Source organism: Apis cerana, linkage group LG13 (assembly GCF_029169275.1).
Source record: "Apis cerana isolate GH-2021 linkage group LG13, AcerK_1.0, whole genome shotgun sequence".
NCBI lineage: Eukaryota > Metazoa > Arthropoda > Insecta > Hymenoptera > Apidae > Apis > Apis cerana.
In genome coordinates this window covers 2,652,672-2,673,021 of record NC_083864.1, presented here as the reverse complement: position 1 = coordinate 2,673,021, position 20,350 = coordinate 2,652,672, and the positions used below count along the sequence as shown (strand labels likewise).

The 20,350-nt window shown below is 36.9% G+C and overlaps 4 protein-coding genes across 10 annotated transcripts in view; 2 read left to right on the top strand and 2 right to left on the bottom strand.

Annotated features, from left to right (window-relative positions):
- Nucleotides 1–363: 363 nt before the first annotated feature.
- LOC108002654 (cytochrome P450 306a1) lies at nt 364–17,456 on the top strand. 3 transcript variants are annotated; one of them, XM_028669125.2, is made up of 8 exons: nt 364–478; nt 13,810–14,220; nt 14,286–14,434; nt 14,559–14,761; nt 14,843–15,149; nt 15,221–15,376; nt 15,438–15,612; nt 15,697–15,974. In XM_028669125.2, exons 2-8 carry the CDS (start codon nt 13,896–13,898, stop codon nt 15,876–15,878), a joined length of 1,497 nt encoding a protein of 498 aa, XP_028524926.1. In that variant the 5' UTR covers nt 364–478; nt 13,810–13,895; the 3' UTR covers nt 15,879–15,974. The 3 variants fall into 3 exon arrangements, with proteins under 3 accessions (XP_028524926.1, XP_028524927.1, XP_061940168.1); XM_028669126.2 differs by lacking the exon at nt 364–478 and adding an exon at nt 13,527–13,629; XM_062084184.1 differs by lacking the exons at nt 364–478; nt 15,697–15,974 and adding an exon at nt 17,318–17,456 and having other exon boundaries at nt 13,896–14,220.
- On the top strand, nt 530–3,976 carry LOC108002652 (serine/threonine-protein kinase fused). Of its 3 annotated transcripts, XM_017064440.3 has the most exons (10): nt 530–759; nt 880–993; nt 1,074–1,219; nt 1,276–1,455; nt 1,533–1,677; nt 1,752–1,948; nt 2,179–2,880; nt 3,190–3,401; nt 3,534–3,718; nt 3,802–3,976. In XM_017064440.3, exons 1-10 carry the CDS (start codon nt 649–651, stop codon nt 3,868–3,870), a joined length of 2,061 nt encoding a protein of 686 aa, XP_016919929.1. In that variant the 5' UTR covers nt 530–648; the 3' UTR covers nt 3,871–3,976. The 3 variants fall into 3 exon arrangements, with proteins under 3 accessions (XP_016919929.1, XP_016919925.1, XP_016919931.1); XM_017064436.3 differs by having other exon boundaries at nt 531–759; nt 2,179–3,401; XM_017064442.3 differs by lacking the exons at nt 880–993; nt 1,074–1,219 and having other exon boundaries at nt 636–759; nt 2,179–3,401.
- Nucleotides 3,459–7,233, bottom strand: LOC108002655 (low choriolytic enzyme). 2 transcript variants are annotated; one of them, XM_017064445.3, is made up of 5 exons: nt 5,366–7,233; nt 4,877–5,053; nt 4,505–4,807; nt 4,292–4,425; nt 3,459–4,212 (listed from the first exon to the last, which is right to left on the bottom strand). In XM_017064445.3, exons 1-5 carry the CDS (start codon nt 5,538–5,540, stop codon nt 4,045–4,047), a joined length of 957 nt encoding a protein of 318 aa, XP_016919934.2. In that variant the 5' UTR covers nt 5,541–7,233; the 3' UTR covers nt 3,459–4,044. The 2 variants fall into 2 exon arrangements, with proteins under 2 accessions (XP_016919934.2, XP_061940169.1); XM_062084185.1 differs by having other exon boundaries at nt 3,459–4,425; nt 4,505–5,053; nt 5,366–5,540.
- LOC108002653 (cytochrome P450 18a1) overlaps nt 16,353–20,350 on the bottom strand; it is a 4,905-nt gene continuing 907 nt past the window's right edge. The window contains exons 2-6 of one of the 2 annotated variants that reach the window (XM_062084183.1): nt 20,255–20,350; nt 19,693–20,122; nt 19,344–19,608; nt 18,962–19,095; nt 18,735–18,861 (exon numbers count right to left, since the gene is read on the bottom strand). The exon at nt 20,255–20,350 is cut by the window's right edge and continues 26 nt beyond it. In XM_062084183.1, coding sequence (XP_061940167.1) covers nt 18,854–18,861; nt 18,962–19,095; nt 19,344–19,608; nt 19,693–20,122; nt 20,255–20,350 — 933 coding nt within the window. In that variant the 3' untranslated portion in view covers nt 18,735–18,853. Of the gene's footprint in view, nt 19,096–19,343; nt 19,609–19,692; nt 20,123–20,254 lie in introns of both variants that reach the window. The other variant, XM_017064443.3, reaches the window with a different exon arrangement.

Sequence of the window (20,350 nt, the reverse complement as noted above, 5' to 3'; positions counted from 1 at the left end):
AATATTTATATATTAATAATTATATTAGTATTATGTATAAAAAAATAAATCCAAATATTAACAACTTTATATCCAAATCATAATACATAATTACAATATATTTGTATAAGAAAATATCATAAATTGATATTATTTTCATCGTAAATGAAAAATATAAGTGTAATTTTTAATTTATATATGAGTTTATCTATTATTATATAACAATCAAAAAATTTATGAATATAATACGTATAAATGTATATTATTATTAAAAAATATATTAAAGAAATATATTAAAGAAATTATTTTTAAAATCTATTAATTTTATCAAGTTATATTGAATTAAATTGAATATAATTTTTGCACTCATCGTTCTAAATCGTAGAGGGCATACTAAACGCTATGATTTTTTATGCGATTGGTATTTCAGAACATAGAATTCAAAGTCTTATTAAATTTTATTCTGTATCTCATCTGTGGATCTATCATATACATACAAGTACGTATCTAGGCATCATATTATATTATATTTTGTTTAAAAATATTATCTAGTTTTTTTTTCACTTGCAATTAGTATATATATATATATATATATACTATATATATGTACATATATATGTATATACATATGTTCAAATTTGCGCGTGCGCAAGTATATTTGATGAAACAATGGAAAAATACGAAGTTTTGAAACAAGTGGGTGAGGGATCTTTTGGACAAGTATACAAAGCAAAAAAAAGATCCGATGGTGAAATTGTAGCTTTCAAAGTAATCCGGAAGGTAAAATGATAAAAATTGGCAATTAACCTTTTGATTTCTTAATTTTATAACTGTACATATATTTTTATGATTAAAGTAAAGTCATTAGTAATAAATGTTATAACAAACAAAATTATTTAGCGTGGTAGATCATTTAAGGAATTGAAAAGCTTGCGTCAAGAATGTGAAATTCAACGACGTCTTCATCATCCAAATATTGTTCAAATGCTTGATTCATTTGAAACAGAAAATGAGGTATTAAAATAGTTCTTGAGAATCATCTATATTTATGCATTTATGCATTTTCTTTCGGGTACAACTAATCTTTTCTGCAGATAGTTGTTGTGACTGAATATGCAGACAAGGAATTGTATGAGATATTAGGTAAAGCAGGTCGTTTATCTGAACAAAGGGCACAAGTAATAGCTTGTGATCTTGTATCTGCACTTTATTATTTGCATTCCAACAGAGTATTGCACAGGTTCGATATTTCACATGTTACAATATTTCTTAATACTAACATTATTTCTGCTTTAGGGATCTTAAACCACAAAATGTACTTCTTGAAAGCAATGGAGTGGCAAAATTATGTGATTTTGGATTTGCTCGCAGTATGAGTACAGGCACACATGTATTAACTTCTATAAAAGGAACGCCATTATATATGGCTCCAGAGCTTATAGAAGAACGTCCTTATGATTATAATGCAGATTTGTGGTGTGTTAATTTTTAAACAATTAAATTTAAAAATATTTAGCAAAGTTTAGTATATATGCAAAGCACTTTGATTCCAGGTCTTTGGGTTGCATTGTATATGAATTAGTGGTAGGGTCTCCACCTTTTCAAACAACTTCTATCCTTCATTTAATCAGGTTAATAAGATTTGAAGCAATTAAGTGGCCAGATTATATTTCACAAAATTGCAAACAATTCTTACAGGTTATAACATATTCATTATTATATATTTTGAAGTTTTCATTAAAAATTTTTATCAATGAAAATTTGATTAGTAGGGATTATTACAAAAGGATCCTTCGCAAAGGTTAACTTGGCCAGCTCTTTTAGATCATCCTTTCGTTAAAAATAGACTAGTAATAGTTGGTGAAATTGGACCCACACCATTTACTACACCTCTATCTGCAAGTCAAGCTAGAGAAAAACAGTTACAGTTACAAAATTTGATGGTGCAACCTACTGATCATCAATCAAAGTATATATATGTATATATTACAGTTAAAATTCAAATTCTATTAAAAAAATTCAATTTTTTTTATCCAATATTAAATTCTAACAAATCTTTCTATTTTTAATATTCATTTTGATTAGTTAATTTAAAAATTGACTCCATGTCATTAAAATTTTATTTAAAAAAGACATATGATAATTTAAAAATTTATATTTAAAAAATAATTAATAAATAAGAATTTCAATATAATATAGATTTTTGGAGAAGGCAATTAAAAAGTTACAAGAACATGAAAGAACAATCGAAGAACGTCGGCAAAAAACATTTACGTCATATCCGCGTTATCCAATACCACACGGATATTGCCAGTACGATACGAATCAATGTTACACTTTACGACATAGCGAACCAAGTGGAACGGATTCTAGCACCAGTGTCGATGTACTGTTAGGAAATCTTAGCTTAAGAGCATCCTTGAAAAGCGACTTACTCTCAGCAGATCATGCATTATGTCAAAGTGATTGTCCAAACACTAATGACTCGACAAATAAACAAGACGGTTTAACATTTGAACGAATGTTAAGCATTAAATTACCGGTTTACGTAAGCGAACGAAATCCGAATGAATATCTAAAAGAAGAGAAATTACAAAAGAAGATCGAAATGAAAAATATCGATGAAAGTAAATTTTGTCTTATGCAACAGATCATTTCTCGAGACATCGATCACAGCGAGAAAGACCGTGAAAATAACGAATACGCATATAATCAAAAATTACGTTCCCGACGAGACGATACATCCAATGCCGGGCTATCGTGTGGCAACAGAATACCAGACTGGAATCCAAAAGCTGTCGACAGACCGATCGAAAACGAAGAATGGATAGCATTTTTGCAACGGTCAATGGAAGAAATCATGGATGGCGAAGTAGGATCGTTGCTTCAGCAAAATTGCGTGTCAGTATTCGTATCGCCACTGAGAAATCCTGCAGCCGGTTGTCGAGTCATCGAATACGTTGCTTGTCTTTTGTCTCTACCATACGTTGTGTCCGTGGCAAAAGATTCTCTCGAGAAGATCACCCAAGTATATTTGGACGTTCGAGTAGTGCCGAATCTCGTTTACTCTTTGAAACTTTTAATGTCAAAACGTCCCGAGTCCGAAGGAGACAAAAAGTCTGAGCCGACGAATGCAATCACGCGATCGGCATCTACGCTATCCGCCGACGAGCTACAAACCTTAGAATACATGATGCTTGTACTTTGCAGATTGGTTTACAATAGGCAACAATTTCTTACCCAATTCTGTGATGCCGTTTATATCGTAAACGGAGTAACGTTGCTACAACAATTATTGAGTTTAGAAAAAAGGAAGGCACGCGTAGTCGTAGATCTCGTTGCAATTTTAAGTAATATATTACGTTCCCAACCGGAAAATGCTCATCTCGTTGAAAAAGTTGTATTGCATTCACATTTATCGGGTAAGTTTGCCGACAGGAAATTGTATTTTCTTTTTTGTTTTTTGTTTCTTTTTGCTCTTTTGTTTTTTCTTTTATCAGTAACACGAATGTCGGTCAGTTGTTACATCGAGAAAATATTTTTTTCATAAAAAGGAAACTCGGTAGAACAGCTTGGTAAACTGCTCACGCATCGACAAGCGATACTCAGAATGAGAACTTGTCACCTGATTAGACTGTTGGGTAGATTTTCTTGTAGAGCTTTACAACAAATTTGGTGTAAATCTCTAAAGAATTTAGTAGAAAATTTAATCATGGACAACGATCAAGCTGTAAGGCTTGTAAGTAATTAAAAAAAAACTTACGTCAGTGATTTAATTAAACTCAGAAATATTACATACAGGATATATATATATACTTTCAGGCCGCCGAAGACGCAGTCAACGAATTAAAGGAATTGATATACTACAATCAAGAAAATCCTGTTACTTGATGCATTTTCTTTTTTTTTTTTTTTTTTTCAAACATTTTAACATTTCATTTTTTGTATCTGACAACAAAACATATGAATATTAACTTTTTTTTTTACAAAAACTAAACAATATTTTGTTGTTATTTTTATCATTCAACAAACAAATCGAACTTTTTAAATTCTTTTAAAATTCAATTACAATTTCTTACTAAGAATCCACTCAATAGATATATCATCCATCGAATTGTTATCCGTAGTTCCATTCATCTCTCGTTTGCCACATTCTTCCTTGTACATTTCTCGTAACTTCAGCGTGTCTTTCTCGCTGAATTCTTTTCGTTGGCCAAGTTTCACGTTTTTCTTCTACACAATTATACGAACGAATAAAAATGATACAACGAGACGAAAGGAATGCAAAGAAATGCAATCGTCGATTACTTACTTTCGGTGTGATGGTCGGTTCGCCATTTTTCGAGAACGCGTAAGAGCTGTAGTGCATTATACTGTCGTAATCGTAACCGATTCCATAATCCGTTACGGTGCGATTGTCATATTTGTTAAAATTGTGTTCTCTTCCTGAATAATCGTCGAGTAAAACGAAGGCAATCAATATCGAATCTTTCCATTCGTAATCCAAATATAATCGAGTGTTTACCTGGCTTTATATTTTCCCAATTGATCGCCACCCATTCGTCGCGATCCGCGGCACTTTGTTGATGGTAAAAACCCAATGCGTGCATCAGCTCGTGTATAATTACACCATGTTGCACGCATCCCGGATTCTGCAAATTCACCACTTGCCCGTGATCGTGTCTACCTACCAGGGACCAACATCCCGACGATTTGGCTTCTATAGTGATGTAATCGTTGTCAGATTTTTTGTAAGGACGAAAACGTATACACGTGTTCTCGTGGTAATCTTCTATAGCATTTTTGATCACTTCTATGTCTTCTTCGTCTACGATAATCAAATGCGATTCCTTTATTAATTTTATCGAACATGCCTTATTAATATAGGATAAATTACCAAAATCTTCTTCCTTTATATAATAAGGTACAACACCGCCTGGCCAACGGAACGCGGTTTTTATCAGACCGTTCTTTATTTCATCCTCCTCAGTGGTCATTATGTCTCCTTCGTACAAACCGCTTAGCTCCCAAATATTCTGCTTGTCCGTTTTCTTCCACGATTTTATGCGATTAGCTGTCAAAAATTAATGGACGAACATCGTCGATCATCGTTCGACTGATTTCCTCATGAAACTTTTTGAAAGTATTTTACAGAAAAAAATTCATTTGTACCAAAAATTTGTACGTACGGAATAATAATAAATTATTATCGGAGAAATTTTTTTTTCGAGAGGATGAAATCAATCCTCTGAATACTTTCATATTTCGTCGGTAAGTTTTAAGTACAATTTTGCTCTTGTTTCTTTAAAATGATATTTTTATAAAAATACTTAAAAGTAAAAAAAAAAAGTTTACTTTCGTGAGCCATTGTGCGTATCTGCCTTACCGATAGTTTCGTGCTCGTGAGTTTCTGCGAATGTCCCTTGAAATTTCGGTGTTGGAGGAATGATTTTTTGTCCAAAATCGTGATCGATTTCGATTATACTGATCGAATTGATACCGAGACTCCTGGTTAGGACGATTAACATAATTACTATTTTACCATATTTAAGGCAATACATCGTTCCACGCTAAACGACGAGCTTGATTATTTAATCCTTCGTAGGTGCAACCAAAACGGGTACTATAAAACGCACAAATGCACATATTTATATATACCAACATAATTATAGTTATACATAGATAAGCAAATATGTATTCTACCCTCGTTTCGTTTACTTCATTATCAAGCTTGTTAAAAAGCTCGTTATGTATTTGTTAAAACTTGGTCGTAACGCATAATCATTTCCGTTCTTTAATCGAATATCTTCCTTTCCATCATTCGAATTTGATATCTTTGAGGAATCTGTTATATCCTAAAATTTCCTCTTAAACGTCGTAAATGTATAGAAGAAGTGAAGAAATTCGTCAAGAGATATTTTATTATTTATATTTTAATATCTAGTCATCTTTGTGTTAAGAGATAAGTAACAAAGATATATGTATGCATGGTGAGAATCAACTGCAAGATTGCAAAGTCAATCTTTAGAATCAACTTGAAAATAACAATTTGAAATTAGTGAAATTTATTATTATCGAGTTCATGGAAGTTTATCATATACCGGGAATAATAAAAATTCATAGCGAAACACAATATACTTCCGTTCTCTTTAAGGTTTTTACAGTCTCTTCTAAAATAATATATATCAATGCAAATTAAATGATAGCGAGACCGCAAAGAGAATACTAATTTATTATCTTAAATGGTTATTTAGTCTACTGATTGGCCAATAATAACTCGTTAAGTTAAAGCCGAAACGAAAGTCTTTGCAAAGAAAAATGTAATCTAAAATTAGCTCAAGAGTCTCCAGTTGAATGTCCCCACATTTTTGGGATACAATTAGTTGGTTAAAGGGAGTAAAGAGAACGACGTGCATAATTGCAACGTCAATGTCTATAAATACGTTCACATTTGATTTCTCCAGTGTTCAACAAGATTTGACTCTTTCTTGAAAAAGAAAGTAAAGAGTGAAATTTGTGCCTTTGCGAATTTTGTTATATTGCACGTGTTTCTTAATTTCTTAAAAACAAAGAAAGAAAAATAATATGAAGAATTATTAAAAATCCAATTGTCAATCCGATTGTCATTTTGATATTATTCATATATAATATAGTATGTTATATGTAGGTCAAAATGATTCGGTAGTCATCTGTGTGTAATTCGGAATCGCTTTAGATCTTTATCTTGTTCCTTTATGCTGTCCAATTGTACCGTTCTTAATTTTCGACCAACATAACCTCAAATTTCACAAGTTTTTCATATCGATCGAGATCTTGGACAAAAGCATCGATAAAACAGTTCAGGACTTGAATTTCTAATCGAAAGATCATTCTCGTGTTTAATCGTTTTGCAATAGTTCAATCACTTTTTTAATTTTTTGAAACGGAAACCGCTCGAAGAAACGGAATATCTGATGCCTTTTTTTCAAAGATAATCATGGGTAAACTCGTAATCGCGCTTGAAAATCTTTTCAAAGAGCGATCGAAGCAAGGTCAATGACCAGCCTGTTCCAGATTCGAGTAGGAGCTCCACATAGCCTAAATTCTAACCGGATTTCTTGGAACCGCAAGCAAGCAGAATGCTTCTTTCGCGTCTGTTACGAAAAATATACGCCTTTTTCAAGCACCAATGGCCAATGATCAAATTTTTCAAATATTCGGGTGTTTATCTTATTTCAAATCCAACACTTTTCATTATAATTACTCATCCATTTAATATTTTACTCATAAATTCTTCGTATCTATCCATAAATCGTACATGTATAACAACTACGTTAAAAAATAATCGTAAGATTCCATCATAAGATCCTCTCTGCGTTAGAAGAAAAATTATCGTCAAAAAGTCGATAATTATTTGATTTAAATTCTACGTTAGAAAAAAAAGTTATATAAATATTTATATAACAACGATATATTGCAAAAGTATACATCTCTTTTGCGCGTATTCTCATGGACTACACTATGTCGATTCTTCGTGAACCACTGACCCACTGGAACCCACTAGGATCCATTGGGAAGTATCGGCGGGAATGTCCTGCCGCGTCAGAAACGTATTTCGGTAGTAGCGTACACTCACCACAAAAAACCATACTTTTTCGTGAAGTTCACTGACCTCGTCCAGCCTCTTCGAATTCCATCTCCTTTTCTCTCCCCCTTTTATCCCTCTCTTTCCATCCATTTACGTATCGCTTGCGCGATACTTGCACGATTTATCTTCACCTCTTTCTCTTCATTTCTTTTTTTTTCTTTTCTCTCTTTTGATATCGGTAACGAATTTACGCGATAACGAGTATGAAAAGGAAAGAAAAAAAAAATGGCGATGCACGTTGATCGGTACGTGTAAGCACGTGGACATTGGGCCGTTATCTAGCGGACCACGCACAACAATGTCCTCCTGTTTCCCGAGCCATAAATTCCTATCTGCTTACCACGTTTTCCTTTCTATTCCTCTTTGCATTTTTTTCCCTTCTTCTCCTTTCCCTACCTGTTTAAACTAGATTTCCTCTCTTTTCTCATTCCTTCTCCCTTCTTTTCTTTTCTCTCCTCGATGAATCCTTTTTATTGTTTCTTTTTCTTTTTTTTTTTTTTTGATTCCTTTTTTCCTCTTCCTTTTTCCTCCACTCGGCGAAGGGAATTTTCCAAACGTTCGCCTCTCTTCGCATTATCCTTTCCTATCTTTTCCTTGGACCGTCGCCTCTTGATCCCCTCCATTTTCCACGCTCCTTCTCCCCACCCTTCGACACCCGTTCCTCAGGTAATACAAGTATTTCCGAGCTCTCGACTCGGTCATACACCTGTGAGAGTGAAAGTGTCCTCCATCCCCACTAAGAAGCTTTGTACCGTATAGCCATGCTTACGAAGCAGCAGCTTCGACACTAGAAGAGACACCAGAGGTGACACCGCTACCGCCATTATCACCACCACTGCCAATTGCTACCGCTATCGCCATCGTTGAGAACATATAGGTATATTTTCTTATCGTGAATTCAAAAACCATTTTTGAATTTTTTAATTTCATTCATTCCATTTCTCATTATTACTTATTATTTATTATATATCGGTCCGTATCGGATCGACACGAGTTTTTTCAAGACCTAAGACTCTGACTTGGGTAATCGTAGTAAAAGAAAATTGTCGAATGGTGTAATAAATACTTCATAGAGATTAAAACGATTATTTTAATCCAGTAAGTAGGAGGGGGGAAACTTTTTAAACATATAAGAATAATATTAATCTTTTTATAACGAACGTGTTGCGAAGTATGAACGTACTTGTTGAGAATAATATATCGAAACGGTACGCGTATTATATACGTATACCATTATGTTTCATGTTACTTTTTTCTTTCTTTCTTTTTTACATATATATATATACACACATTGAATATTTTCGATGTGAAAGTATGAAAGAGAAAGAATGAAACAAAGGAAGGAAATTTACGCGCCAAGTATAGAAACTGGAGGGTCTAAAGGGAATTAAAGAGAAAGTAAGACGGCAAAGGCAGCGGGTACGTTCTGCCTGTTAGAAATATTCTTATAACGTATAACGTGTAAAGCCACGATGAGGTTAAAAGACATTAAAATGCTTTCATCGATGTATTACCTCCTCGTATCCGATGTATTACATCTCGAGGAGAAATTTCGAAAGGCGTGTTCCATAATTTTTTTCTCTTTTTTTCTTTCTTTCTTTCTTTCTTTCTTTCTTTTTTTCTTTTACCGTACTTCTCTACTCGCCAGTTCGGCTCGGCCAGTCAAAATAATACAGACAGTTTTACAAGGTATAGACGGTGCGGTAGTTTGCGATCGAACTGAAGTAATAAACCCAGAAACGGCATTCGGGGCCAATACACCTACCTTCTTTTATAGGGCAACGAACTCGGTACTCTTGTATAGTATCACGACCGTAGAGTGTCGCTCGCACCAAGGTTTATTCGCATACATTACGCTCTGAGAGAGAGACGACGGTATACGTATACGTATATATTCGTATGTCGATGAATTAATTGGTAATTCAAATGGGAGGACCGTTTTAGAGAGATTGTTCAATAGAATTATATATATATATATATATATATTTATCGTACGTGAGACGTAGATGTAGAATAGCAAATAATGTACGTACGAATATATAAAATATCTCTAAATTATTCTTCGATCATGGTCCAAGAATTTTTTTTTTTAATCGTTGAATAATAATATATGCGAGCTCACGTACGTACCATCCTCGTAATCATCATCAAATTCATTAAACTTTCTGAAATGCTTCGATATGTTTTTACGTAATAGCACGAGCAATAAACTGTTTCTCGATTATCTCCTTTCGCCGGGAATATTTCGTTTTCGGTTCATCGGCCTGTCCTGCATCGGGACAGTACAGTACAGATGTAAAATGGCATGTCTGCGAAGTACGAAAGTCGTGAAAATAGCGTATTAACGAAATTAGCATAAAAGGAGAAAGTCGCGGTCGTCGGCCGCACTTGGCCACGTTTGGTGGTTCGATCGTCGAATCTGCGAATTCCCGTGTGAGAACGGCTCTCACAACGGAAAGATCGAGATACTACAGGTGACCAATAGGGCATTCGAGTGAACAGATATCGTGTATCCGTGTACAACGAGAGAAAGAGGGAATAAATAAAATATTATATATATATTTGTTCAAACGTGTAAGCATGTATAAGATACGAGCAATAATAGAGAGCGTGAAAAAATTGTCGAAATGCGGCAATTCATGAGAGATTCTTGATTTGTTCGAAATCCGTAACAATTGTCCTAATCGTGTTTTATCGAAGAATTTTAAGGCTTTAAATTTGGTATCTCTCGTCGAATCTGGTGGTACATAAATTAACTAAAAATGAAAGGTAAAAGTTGTTGGCAAGTCTTGATACTTGGTGCTACGATGTGACTCGCACACTCGGGTGAACAAACTTGAGAAATTTATCGAGGAGAAACGATGATCTCTCGCGAGCAAAGAAAAGGACCCTAACCTTGATAACTGGATCCAGCCAATGACCCCAGTCGATCGTTGCCCTGGTTCTACCTGCTTACCACAAGAATTAGAGGAAAGAGATAAATAGTCTAGTATCTATCCGCGCCAATCTCGCATCGTTAACCTTTCTTTCAAAAATTTCACCATTTCCAATTACGATATCCATATAAAAAAAAAAAGTTATAATCTTACGTTTATCGAGAAGAGATACGCAAAAACTGTCGAAGATAGAGACGAAGTAAAAAAAGGCATGGAAAAGGGGAAAAATGGTGAAAAGAGAAAGACGAAAGGATGAAAAAGAAAGAAAGTACGCGATCAAATAGTACGCGACGTAAGTAAAGAAAGCAGTAAGAACGAAAAATATAATATCGAATGGGTGAACGAATGGACGATGACGAGAGGAAGAAAATCGCGGAGAAAAATTGTACTGCTTGTCCATGAGAAGTCGACGACGATCGGTATATAAAGTTCATTGCATCTTGTGAGAAAAAAATCTAATGTCATCGGCCGGTCAACGGTTCGGTGTTTTACAAACCGATAGTCCTTGAAGAAAAATTCATTTTATCGAACTCGGAGTAGTCGACCTTAGGTTGGAACGAAAAAAATCTATCGCAATGGCGAATTCGATTCGAGCGACTCGCTTACTACCGGCTCACTTTTTAGAAAAAGACGAACGAATCGTCTTTCTCTTCTTATCGGAAGAAAGATTTTGTCCACTTTTCTTCGAAAATAAAAAAGAGATAAGAATATAACGAGCAAGTGAGCATCAAGGACGCATGGATCGAATCCATCACAAATGACCTTCTCAGTCATTGACCGTCCTAGGGAAACAGAAATTAAATTCCATCCAATAGTGACTTTTACTCACTTAGCGTACTTAATAACAACTCGACGAAGCAATATCTCTATGGACAGGTGAACATCATATCTTCTCAACGATGTATATATATATATATATATATACTATTACAAATGTACAACTTTTTGGAAAAATATTTTTTCAAAAATACTTCAAATATTTTTTTAATCTTTCTTCTGATCCTCCTATTGCCTTCTTTTATTCTTCTATTCCTTTTTCTTTAAATTCTTTTTTGATTTCTTCTTCTTCTCTTTATACTTTCTTCTTTGATATTCTTCTTATTTTTTAACTTCTTTTTAATTTTTTTTTCTTTTCCTTATATCTTCTCCTCCTTTCATCCTCTTTGACTTTCTTCTCTCTTCTACCGTTCTTCGATTCTTATCTTCTTCCATCTCCTTTGACATTCTCTTTCTTTCTTCTTCTTCACTTTCTATCATCTTTTTGATTTCTTTTTCTTTTTTTTACTGTTTTTTTAACTTTTTCTTCTTTATCTTTTATCTTCTTTTTCTTCTTCTCTTTGTATCTCTTTTTTCTGATTTATTCTCCATTTTTTCTCTTTCTATCTTTTTCTGTTTACTTTCACATCTTTTTCTTTGATTTCTTTTCCTTTTATCTTCTCCTTTTATCTTCTTCTTCTCATTCTATCTTTACCTCCACCTACGCCTTTCCCTTCTCTCTTCTTCTCATTCTATCTTCACCTCTGCCTATGTTTTTCTCTTCTCTCTTCTTCTTCTCATTCTATATTCTACATTCGCCTTCGCCTTCCCCTTCTACCTTCTTCTTCTCATTCTATATTCTACATTCATCTTCGCCTTCCCCTTCTATCTTCTTCTTTTCATTCTATATTCTACATTCACCTTTGTTCTCTTACCTTCTTCTTTTCATTCTATATTTTACATTCACCTTCCCCTTCTTCTTTTCATTATATATATTCTATATTCGTCTTCTTCTTCTTATTCCACCTTCTTCTTTTCGTTCTATATTCTACATTCGTTCGCATTCCCCTTCTACTTTCTTCTTTTCATTCTATATTCTATATTCATCTTCTTCTTCTCATTTTATATTCTACATTTGCCTTCGCCTTTGCCTTCGCCTTCGCCTTCGCCTTGCCTTCGCCTTCGCCTTCGCCTTCGCCTTCGCCTTCGCCTTCGCCTTCGCCTTCGCCTTCGCCTTTGCCTTCGCCTTCGCCTTCGACTTCGCCTTCGCCTTCGCCTTCGCCTTCGCCTTCGCCTTCACCTTCGCCTTCGCCTTCGCCTTCGCCTTAGCTTTTTATCTTTCATCTTTTATTCTTTATCTTTTCGAAAAGAAAAAGAAAAATTGCCTAAAATATTCCAGGCAATTGTTCATTTTTTTTTTATATTCAAATCCCTTTTCATATCCGTTCTGGTCTTCGTATTCTTCAAGCTTTTCGAATAATGCATTTATTTAATAGTTATCTTTTCATCAGTTATCTAAATCTGTACTGTATCCTATATGGACAAATTTATCTTCGTCAACATTTCCTCTGGTAGAATGATTTATCATCTTGTAGCAACTGATTACCGTAAAAACGAGTTGAACGTAAGCTTTTATTAGATTGAGTAGTAATATTGCACTTATGCAATTCCTGCTGATTACGAGGAAAAAGGAGATGCTATGTTAGCAATTGTCATAATACGTCATAATTGTCATCATTTTCTAGAAATAAAGAAGCAAAAGCTTTCTTTTTATTCATTGTTATTCAAATTCACGTAGACTGTGCTCGCATCTCTTTTAAGGATATAGAAAAGTTATGGTTATATTGTTACATTTTATATATAATTGAAATTCTATTTCTCTTTTTTAGATATTTTACTTGTTTATTTTTCTCACTAGAATTTGAACAAGATGAAAATATTTTAATATATCATTAGAAATTCCATAAGTATTCCCATCATTTGAGCGTATGTGTTAATAGTATAGTTTAAAAGTGTAACTTGTGACTTGTGTCGAAACGATTTGTGATCACTTGATGCAAAACGAAACATTTGGAACGGAGCATAGTGGTTGTTTCACAATTGTAAAATAGTCGATCAACGATTTGATAGTCAAAATTTACCAGACCTGACTCGAATATATAATGAGAAGGGAAAGAATCGTATATCATTTGCATCACGTTAAAGAAACTATATTATTCTTCAGACGCGATAGTCATTCGATCTGTTTTGCTGTTTCTCCGATTGAACTTTTTTCCTCTTCTATCGTTTAATATCCACTGATTTTTCATAGATATCCCTCGACACTTTGCGGTAAGTAAACGTTTAACACTCGAAAATTGAAGAAAATTAAGAAACTGGATAAAACTACGACGAAAACATTTATTATTTATATCGTTTAACGGATTTCTCTTAAACAAGATCATAAGATAATTACATATCCTTTCGTTACTTATTTAATCAAGAAAGTATTTTTTTCATTCCTTGTTGCAGGTAAGCTAGAGATTATCGTGTTCTAGAAGACACGACGAATCGAATCAACGAGATATCATTCGCTACCATCGTATCGCGAATTAATAATGAATCTCGAACATTACGCGATATTCATTTTATCTTTTCTCCTTCTCGTATACATCCTTCGCAAAAATCGAAAAGCCCGTCGTCTACCGCCTGGTCCTTGGCAACTTCCGCTCCTTGGCTACCTTCCATGGATCGACGCGGAAAAGCCTCACGAAACTCTGACGAAATTGTCAAGAGTTCACGGCCCTGTATGCGGATTCCGCATGGGCTCCGTTTACACCGTCTTGCTGTCAGATCCACAACTGATACGTCAATCGTTTGCAAAAGATTCCATTACGAACAGAGCACCTTTGTACCTTACCCACGGAATCATGAAAGGTTACGGTAAGGTTTCTCCTTTGCCCCCATCCTGTTATCTATCCTATATCGCTTACATCGCTTTGCTCCAGGTATAATTTGCGCGGAGGGGGAGCAATGGAAGGATCAAAGAAAATTTATCAGCAACTGTCTGCGGAATTTCGGTATGGTGAAGCACGAGGGGGCGAAACGCGACAAGATGGAGAAACGAATATCGGATGCGGTGAACGAATGCGTATCAGTAGGCTCAATATCTCGATCATTATAATCTCTCCCTCTTAATAATTGCTCGGATAGAAGGAGTATAAATGATGATTTTCCTTTGTCCTCCTTCTTTCTTTTTTTCATTTCGATACACGCAACAGGTATTAAGAAATCGCGCCGCAAATGGCCCGATCGATCCATTGGACACGCTCCACCACTGCTTGGGCAATCTCATCAATAGCATCGTGTTTGGAAAAACGTACGAGGAGGAAGATCAAATTTGGAAATGGCTGAGGCATCTGCAGGAGGAGGGCGTGAAGCAAATTGGCGTCGCTGGCCCGCTCAACTTTCTACCCTTCCTCAGGTAACGTAATTCTTTTCGATTCCGTGTGGAATAATAATAATAATTTTGAGGAAAAATTTGAGATTGCACGTCACAATGCAGATTTCTACCGCAATACGGCCGAGTGATACGGTCGATCGTCGATGGAAAGGATAAAACGCACGAAATATATCGGCAAATACTGGACGAGCACCGCGCACGACTCGAGTCAGAGAATGGGTGCAAGATCGACAGCTTTTTAGCGGCATTCGACGAGCAAATGAGGAAGAAAAATAGCGCGGAACTGCGATATTTCACGGAGCCGCAGCTTTATCATTTGCTTGCCGATCTGTTCGGCGCAGGAACCGACACTACACTGACCACCCTTCGTTGGTTTCTCTTATTTATGGCTGCTCACCCCATGGAACAGGTACTGTCACAATTTCTCTCTACTACTTATTCCTTGTATATAAAAATAATAATAAACAATTTTTCCTTTAGGAAAAGGTACAATCGGAAATGGACCTGTGCTTGAAGGAAGGGGAACAGCCCACTTTGAATGACAGAATCGCGATGCCTCGTCTCGAAGCAGCTATAGCCGAGGTGCAAAGGATAAGGAGCGTTACCCCTCTCGGTATCCCTCACGGAACATCAGAGGTATTTATCCGCAAAACTCGTCTAGTTTTCTCCCATGGAAATGTATAATTTGTTCGTCCAGGATGTGCAAATAGGTGGTTACGATATACCGTGCGGCGCCATGATCGTGCCCATGCAGTGGGCCGTCCACACGGATCCCGCTTACTGGCACGACCCCCTCGAATTTCGACCCGACAGATTCCTGTCCGACGATGGAACTTTCTTTAAACCTGAATCGTTTCTTCCGTTTCAAAATGGTAAAATCTTTTTGTTGCTTCTCTATGATATTCCCTTTTCTTTCTCTTCATTTTTTTTTCTCTCATTTATTTCGCATTTCAAAGGGAAACGCGTTTGCGTTGGAGAGGAATTGGCCAGAATGATACTGTTCTTGTTCGCCGGCCGAATTCTACGTGCGTTCGTAGTGTCTGTACCACCGGATGAGATGGCCGATCTCGAAGGCGAGTGCGGTATCACACTCGTCCCGAAGCCTCATCGGTTGGCGTTTATCGAGCGGGATCGATGAAATTTTGTTTCTTTCTTTTTTTATTTTCTTTTTTTTTTTTTTTTTTCTGTACAAACGAAAAAGATTTCACGAAAATAAATATCTTTTGAAGATTTATTCGGCGGGACGATCGTCCGTTTAGAAAGTTCTCGTCCAATGGACGGATGGCTTTCGTTTCTCCTCTTCTCGATCACTCTCCCCTCCATATTTTCCCTCTTTGTTGCTGCCTTTTTTCTTTTTTCTTTTTCTTTTCTTTTTTTACGTCTCTTCAGGCACCTACCTGCCGCTCCTTTCATCCCAATTTCCGCCCACGTTCTCGTCTCTTTTCTTCCACTTTTTTCTTTAATCGTCCCTTCCACTCTACGTATACCGATCGTCGCGGAGGAAGATGGATCTTCTCGACCAGATTCCGGTCGATTTCGAGTGTAATAATAATATAATCTGGTGGAGAGGGGGAAAGGAATTGGCATATGAGTATAGAAAAAAGAAAAAAAGAAAAATGAAAAGATTGTAATCTTCAATTCAAAGAGAGAACTATGAATATAATGGTAACGTTAGTTTCCATCGCGAATACGATTGTCGAGTAAATCGACTGTGACACACGCGCGCACAACAAAAAACACATACACGTACACAAGCACACGCGCACGCATATATATATATATATATATATATATACGGCAATTGATTTTTCGGTTACAATACAAAAAGAAAAAAGAAGGATTTATTTCGCGCGACAAGGAGATATGCGAAAGTGTACAAAATTGCGACCAATTATTCGAAAAATTGCAAATGGCGTCGAATATTCTTCTTCTTCTTCTTCTTCTTCTTCTTTAATGAGAAGGGGAATAACATTAAGTTAACACAGATTCGGCGGTCGGCGGGTGAACACAATGCGGTGCTCCGAATGATCCGAGCAATGCCACATGTAAATTTCTTTCTACGGAATAGAATAGAAGAAAACGGGGAACGAGGGGGAAGTATCGACGCACCAATTTTCTTCGCGTCGTGGGATTTACAAAGAAAGAAAGAAAGAAAGAAAGAAAGAAAAAGAAAAAACAACTTACTTCCACTTCACTCGCGGCGTAAAGTTCATTTTTTTTTTTAAGGGAACTCCTCTAAAGAGAAGGAAAGAAAGAAAGAAAGAAAGAAAGAAAGAAGGAGGAGATTATGCGTGTGTGTGTGTGTGGCAGCGTCGATAATCGTCGGTTTCGGACTTTCGCCGGACACGCACAACAAAAAAAAAAAAAAGAAATATCTTTGGAAATGGATTTTACGATCGCGATATCACAGGGATCTCGAGGGATCCCATGTCCTAAATTCGAAATTCACAGCCTTAATCTTTGCCCGCACCCAACGGATCGAGTTCGATGTCGGTCTTGAATTCTGAAGCGCTACGTAACTATACTGTGGTGTCGCAAGAATCTCGTTCTAAACTTTCACGAAAATCACTGTTCTAGGTCAACAGCCGCGTCCATCCGGCGAGCAGCCCTACGATCTAATCCATTCGAATTACGAGCCTCGAAATCGCCGTCGAAAACTTTTACAGCTATACAAGGGAAGAAGAATTCCAGGACGGAAATAATCACGCGCATTTTCTTTTTCTGCCGCCTGTTATCGATATCCATGATTTATATATATATATGTATGTATGTAAGTATGTATGTATATATATATAATTATCGCGCGTGCTATAACACAATTAATAACACGATATCGATACGATTCGTGCGCACACTCACAGTATATTACTTGTTACGTGATTTTTTTCTTTTTCTTTTTTTTTCTTTTTCTTTTTTATTAACAACTCGTTCACGCACCTTAAAATTCTTATTCTAATATTAGCACTAACCTAACCGCTAACTCATACAATCATCAAACGATATTTTTATTGCCGTTATTGGTCGTTATTCCTACTATTGTCGTTATACTCTAATATATATATATATATATATATATATTATATATACATATATATATATAGTTGTCGCTGCTACATAAATTTTTTTCTATTGTTACCACTACCACACTACCAGAGAGAACTACTATTACCGTTATCGCTACTTATTCCTAATACCGTTACTAACAATTAAATCGTCTACTATTATTTACTATTTACAAGTCTTTTGTCTCTTGTTCCTATCGAGACAGCGTCAAGGCAACTATTCCGTCGAGTGAACGAAATCGTCGCCGAAATCGGCTTCGCATCCACCACTTTCGCAAACGAATTTCGAATCTTCCGTTCCAATCCAAAAAAAAAAAAAAAAAAACGGAGACACGCGCGTTTTCTTTTTTCTTTTTCTTCTCTTTTTTTAAGATCCATCGACGCAACATTTTGTAACGCTAATGACTAAATAAGGAGCGAAATGTGTCGCCGCTTACGGCTAACGAATTCTTAACGAATAAAATATAGAAAAAAATATAGAAAAGAGAAAAATCGTGGGAGTTTTCGTAACGATACAAAACAAAAATACATATAACTATATTTTTAGAGAAAATAGCATGGGATAAAAATAAACGAATAAACCATATATACATGTATATACATATATACATGTATATATGGTACACAATGGACGAATTGGAGGTTAGGTTGGCTCGATTTGGGAGCCATCGCTCGGTCTCGTTAGGAACGATTATCGTGCTCCCGTCGATCTTTATAGGGGCGTTAAAAAGGAAAGAGAAAGAGAGAGAGAGAGAGAGAGAGAGAGAGAGAGAGAGAGAGAGAGAGAGAGAGAGAGAGAGAGAGAGAGAAAGAGAGAGAGAGAGAGAGAGAGAGAGAGAGAGAGAGAGAGAGAAATGGAAAAGTCAATGGCTGCCGATATTCCGCAGAATGGCACCGGGGGAGATCATATCGTTATTGGTATCCTCGATGAGGTCGAGATTTCTCGGTAAGAGACAAACGTCGAAGGGGTCGGGCGTGACGGTCACACCGGCGTTGCCGCGCAAACTCGGCAAGGACGAGCCCTGCGGCGATCGCAGCTCGAACGTGTGCATCAACGAGCTGAAGAACAAGAATAACTCCATGCGTGCGAGCACATCGCCAAGGCACATACGTCTACCGACACCGAAAGGCATAAAGTATTCCGGTTTCTGGACTTTACCTTCGGCCGAGAGGAACCGACTCGGTCGAAACTCCTCTGGTTTCTCCCAAAGTTCGGGATCCATGTGCACGGCGTGCAACAGCGGCACCACTTGAGATCCTGCCGGTATCGTGTAACCGTGCAACGTCACGTCCCTGAAAAATAAAAAACAAATCCTCGTTTTCGATCCCATCTTTTCTTCTCCTCTATCCGTCTAAATTATTGAATCAACGTGTCGTGCGCTCCATCTAATCCAACGGATCGAAGGGATTAAGGCTAAGGCTTCGAGATCGAGATCTCTTTGAATCGTTAAATTATCGATCGGGATGCGAACCCTTTCGACGATGTTAGAGAAGAGTCTGGTGCGAAATGATTCGCGATTATAAATAGGCGATGATCGTACCTCGTCGTAGCATGAGTGGTCCCCAAAGGGACGACGCTCGATCGTCTGAGGACCTCGAGTATCGTTGCTTCTGTTATCGGAAGGAAAGGGAGATCCTCCAAGGCTGGCATCCTCGATTTCCCCACCACTTGATCCAATTCCTCCTGTACGGCGATCGCCGCGTCCGGATGATGCAGCATCAAGATTATCGCCCATTCCAACGTGGTCTTCACAGTTTCCATCCCGGCGGAGAACAAGTCGCCGAGTATCTGTTGCATCTGACGATCTGGAGCGATAGAATTTAAAAAGAAAATAAATAAGAAGAAGGAAGAAAGATGGGGGAAGATGGCCAATCTCATGGCCAACTCACCGTGATTCTTCCCTTGAAAAAGGGTGGTTGCACGACCCTCCCCCTTCGCTTTCTCGATCTCGAGCAAGTACGCGTCGACGAGATCTCTCATCGTCCCCTCGTCGAAAGTCGCACGATGCTGATCGACCGTCTCCTGAAAGAAACCTGCCATTTCCGCCCGATTTTCCGCCAATTTGTTTCGAACCTTCTGCAGGCAGGGCAGGTAACGCATTACGGGGATGAAGTTGACGGCAGCCATGCTGCCGAACAGTTTGAATCCCTCCTCGATCAAGTCCATAAATCTTTTGAATCTGGCGTCTCCGTGCTGGAATCGTACTCCCATTATGATGGAGCAGATAACGTTGCTGATCGACATTCCAAGGGAGGCAGAGACGTCGGTCGGCGTGCCACGTTTCGACGCCAATCCGCGAAGAAACGTTTTAACCTCGCGCTAAAATGAAATTTAACTCGTTTCAGAGGACATCCCTTTCCAACGAAACGATAAATTCGAGAATAGCAGGAAACGCGTACGTACGGAGGCGAAAGGGGGAAATATGGAAAAAAGAGGAGAAAAGGGGCTCACCATTATCCTCGACTCCATAATTTTCTTTCCACCGCCCATGTAAGTCATCCCGAAACCTCTTAGCTTATCGTGAAGAAATTTTCTTTGGTCTTTCCA

Excerpts from the sequence above, each read along its gene's own strand:
- LOC108002652 (XM_017064436.3), top strand. The coding sequence starts at position 649 with ATGGAAAAATACGAAGTTTTGAAACAAGTGGGTGAGGGATCTTTTGGA. Across the intron at positions 994-1,073 it reads CATTTGAAACAGAAAATGAG|ATAGTTGTTGTGACTGAATA; the intron begins GTATTAAAATAG and ends TCTTTTCTGCAG. Across the intron at positions 1,949-2,178 it reads CCTACTGATCATCAATCAAA|ATTTTTGGAGAAGGCAATTA; the intron begins GTATATATATGT and ends AATATAATATAG.
- LOC108002655 (XM_062084185.1), bottom strand. The coding sequence starts at position 5,540 with ATGTATTGCCTTAAATATGGTAAAATAGTAATTATGTTAATCGTCCTA. Across the intron at positions 5,054-5,365 it reads TCACGAGCACGAAACTATCG|CTAATCGCATAAAATCGTGG; the intron begins GTAAGGCAGATA and ends AATTTTTGACAG. Across the intron at positions 4,426-4,504 it reads TTGGGAAAATATAAAGCCAG|GAAGAGAACACAATTTTAAC; the intron begins GTAAACACTCGA and ends ACGATTATTCAG.
- LOC108002654 (XM_028669125.2), top strand. The coding sequence starts at position 13,896 with ATGAATCTCGAACATTACGCGATATTCATTTTATCTTTTCTCCTTCTC. Across the intron at positions 14,762-14,842 it reads AACTTTCTACCCTTCCTCAG|ATTTCTACCGCAATACGGCC; the intron begins GTAACGTAATTC and ends GTCACAATGCAG. Across the intron at positions 15,150-15,220 it reads CTGCTCACCCCATGGAACAG|GAAAAGGTACAATCGGAAAT; the intron begins GTACTGTCACAA and ends TTTTTCCTTTAG.